We start from the raw sequence: 3,315 nt of genomic DNA, 5'->3' as shown, positions 1-3,315 counted from the left end.
GGCAAACAGAGTATTGGGTTTTATATCTAGAAGTGTAAGTAACAAGAGTGCAAAGGTCTTATTGCAACTATATCTTGCGCTAGTTAGGCCGCACCTCGATTATGCGGTTCAGTTCTGGTGCCCCTATTATAGAATGGATATAAATTCACTAGAGTCGGTGCAGCGAAGAATGACAAAAATGATTCCGGGACTTAGAAACCTTCCATATCAGGACAGGTTAAAGAAACTTAACTTGCATTCCCTAGAAAGACGAAGAGTGCGGGGAGATATGATAGAAGTATTTAAGTGGGTGAAAGGAATCAACAAAGGGGATATAGATAAAGTTCTTATAATATCCGAGCAGGATAGGACTCGGAGCAACGGATTCAAGTTGGATAAGTTTAGGTTTAGGAGGGAGATAGGAAGAAACTAGACACGGGCTAGTACGGGGGGGGGGGGTTAAAGAGGGTTAGACGGCAACGGGGATGGGAGACGAGGACTGACAATGCAGACTAAAGCAAGTGGAAGTGTGGGAGGCTGTAAGGGAATAATACTCAAAATACTGGTATAACTAACAAAAGTAAAAAACTTTGGTGTATATTATTTCCTTTAGAATCCTGGCCGGACAGTGATCAGGACATCCTGAATCTTGGGGTTGTGGGTGAAGATAGCTTTTGGATTATAACGAAGATCAATCCTCTTGCCAGGTGGTTGAGAGAAGGTAAGGCTCTGGAATACCGTAGTGGAAAAGATGAACAACTCCATGCGCGCCAGAGCCTCGCCCAGACAAGAGCGTTTACCTGGCAGAAATTTTTGCATGTGAAATAATATAGATCATGCTTATTGGTTGTATTGGATTGGTAATTTGGAAAATTAGCTAAAACAAAGACGATAAATCAAGCTTCTAAGAATAACTGACACGGACATCTTCCACTCGAAGGTTGCTTTTACATATGCCAGCGAACACACCTAAACGGCCAGTTTCCCCAGTCATTACAGTATTTACTCTTAGGGTAGTGCACAATACTTCTGAGAGGTGACCATGCTACACTTCTAGCTTGTGCCCTCAACTCCCGAACATGTACTACAATACTCGTTGACGTTATAATGTTATTATTGAGTTTGAACAACTACATGTAAGGCCTGTAAGCTCATAACTAAATTGGTAGAAGAATCTATTGTCTTTAATGAGCTCAAACGTCATAGCTTCTCGGAGGAAAGAGGTATTGAGAATATTTACTGATCTCAACTTTATCTGGTGTAATGACTGGTCGATGGACTTAAAGCTATGTATACTTTGTTAATGAGCTTAGATGTAGGTCAGCATATGGGATTTGTGTGTGTGTGTGTGTGTGTGTGTGTGTTTACATGCACATAATGACGACATATATTAATATTTTCCAGATACAATCCTAAAAACATGTAAACACCTTGGAAGAAATGTTTAACGTGTCTTCAACGTTTTCACAACATATGATAATGAAGGTCCTCCTTGTTCTTATCAAAAGTTCACAGGAGACTATCCAATTTCTCTACTGTGTTAGCTGCTGTTGACCTTGATCCTTAGAGAAAGATCAGTTAAGTTGTATTCATTATGGGATACAATTAGCATGAAGTACATTTTGTTTAATTACACAAAATATAAAACAAAGTATAAGGGTTTCAGCCAATGTGGAAAATTCGAGCAACGGGAGCATCGATACATCACAACGGCATTGGCTCACACAGTGACAAATCTTCGAATACAGAGGTGCCGTAGGTGAATTAAGATTACACTTCACTAAACGTTTAAAGAGTTACTCCAAAGAGCTCTGCTGTACACAAAATGACGACTACTTACAACTTTAGACAAGTTTGTAACATTTTCAAATGAGGAAAGTCTTCATAGCACCAGTTTTCCATAATTGTGTTAACTTACCCACACCGAAAGGTAGAAAACCTTCTTTCTTGGTGGTGAACTTCCCCTGTTGATCGAGCCATCTCTCCGGCAGGAACTCGTCAGGACGGTCCCAGTACCGAAGGTCGTGATGTACGGTCTCTTGTGCTCCCATAACAATAGTGCCCTGTAAGACATCCCCTCATAATATTATTCCATGAAATAAGTTACAACTTATATTGTATATAATGATTCATAGAAAAATATTTCACCTGTTGTTGACTACAACGAGTAAGATGTCGATGCTTCAAAGCATGAGGCCCAAGTGATAATTTGCAACTGAGTAATATAATAGAGAAGGGCTACCAACCTTAGGGATGTAGTAGCCGCCCAGCTGAGTGTCTCTGGTAGCTACATGCTGGACCCCTGTAGCTGCTAGTGACGACTTACGTAGGGTCTCGTGTATGACCGCCTCCGTGTAGGGCATTCTATACAGCGACACCCATGTAAATGTTAGTATTAGCAAGACGTAATGAAACTGGAGAAAATCTTTTCCAATAATCAAATTAAAAAAGTGTACAATTCAAGACTGTCTCTAAGGCTTCTACGTTTTTCTTCTAGGAAACAGAGAAAAGGAATTGACAAGTTTAGGGAAGTGGTTGATATGTAAATTTTTAATGTAGTTATCTTTACATTCTTCTTTTCTCGGCAAGAAAACCATGCAAAAATGAAGACGGAAATAATTTCTAAAATCTTTCTAGTCATTCAATCAACATCTTCCTGTGTGCCTCTAATCTGTTCAACAAGTATCCCCTTGATTTATTAAGCTTAATATCTTAAATTTCTTAAACTCCACTCCTATGACCAGTGAACAGCAAGTTCTGTGGATAAAACTTAGATCTTGATGCTAAGACATTTAACAAACATGTTCCTCTTAGTTGTTAACACACCGGGATAGCAACTGTTACTCCCGTGGCGGTCTTTAGTTCACAGTATATTACTTGTGTACCAGTACTGAATATATGAAGAAAAACGTATATTATTTACATACCCGGTACATATTTGTGGATGACTGCAAATATTTCCCCCCATCCAACAGGTGGAGGAAACCAAGTTTCCTCGCATTTCAATATAAATAAAGGGTGATTTTTTACCTAAATCCACAAAAGAGGTAATAGGTAGTACGCTGATGATTCTACTCTTCACTCTTCTTCACATTTTCCCATTCCCCCCTAACTCTCAAACTAGATCTTTTTCTAGAGCTGATATTAGATATTATTACATCTCTATCAATTCGGATCTGTGCAGCATCTCCGAATAGGAGGGGGGGGGTAGAAACTTGGTTAAATTCAATAGTAATAAAACACAGTATTTACCAATTACACTTTCTAAATTAGATGATCTCCCACCAATCTCATTTCAGGATGCTATCATTTTGCTAAATTCTAAAATAGATACGC

The 3,315-nt window shown here is 39.0% G+C and overlaps 1 protein-coding gene across 1 annotated transcript; it reads right to left on the bottom strand.

Moving 5' to 3' along the window:
• Window positions 1-564: 564 nt before the first annotated feature.
• Window positions 565-2,903, bottom strand: LOC121872189 (cytochrome P450 2L1-like). The gene is made up of 3 exons (XM_042374861.1): window positions 2,226-2,903; window positions 1,898-2,042; window positions 565-779 (listed from the first exon to the last, which is right to left on the bottom strand). Exons 1-3 carry the CDS (start codon window positions 2,340-2,342, stop codon window positions 589-591), a joined length of 453 nt encoding a protein of 150 aa, XP_042230795.1. The 5' UTR covers window positions 2,343-2,903; the 3' UTR covers window positions 565-588.
• Between the last annotated feature and the right edge of the window lie 412 nt (window positions 2,904-3,315).

The sequence above is a fragment of the Homarus americanus genome, unplaced genomic scaffold (genome assembly GCF_018991925.1).
Source record: "Homarus americanus isolate GMGI-L3 unplaced genomic scaffold, GMGI_Hamer_2.0 scaffold36428, whole genome shotgun sequence".
NCBI lineage: Eukaryota > Metazoa > Arthropoda > Malacostraca > Decapoda > Nephropidae > Homarus > Homarus americanus.
Note: the sequence above shows the minus strand (reverse complement) of the source record. Positions and strands in the feature narration are given on the sequence as shown.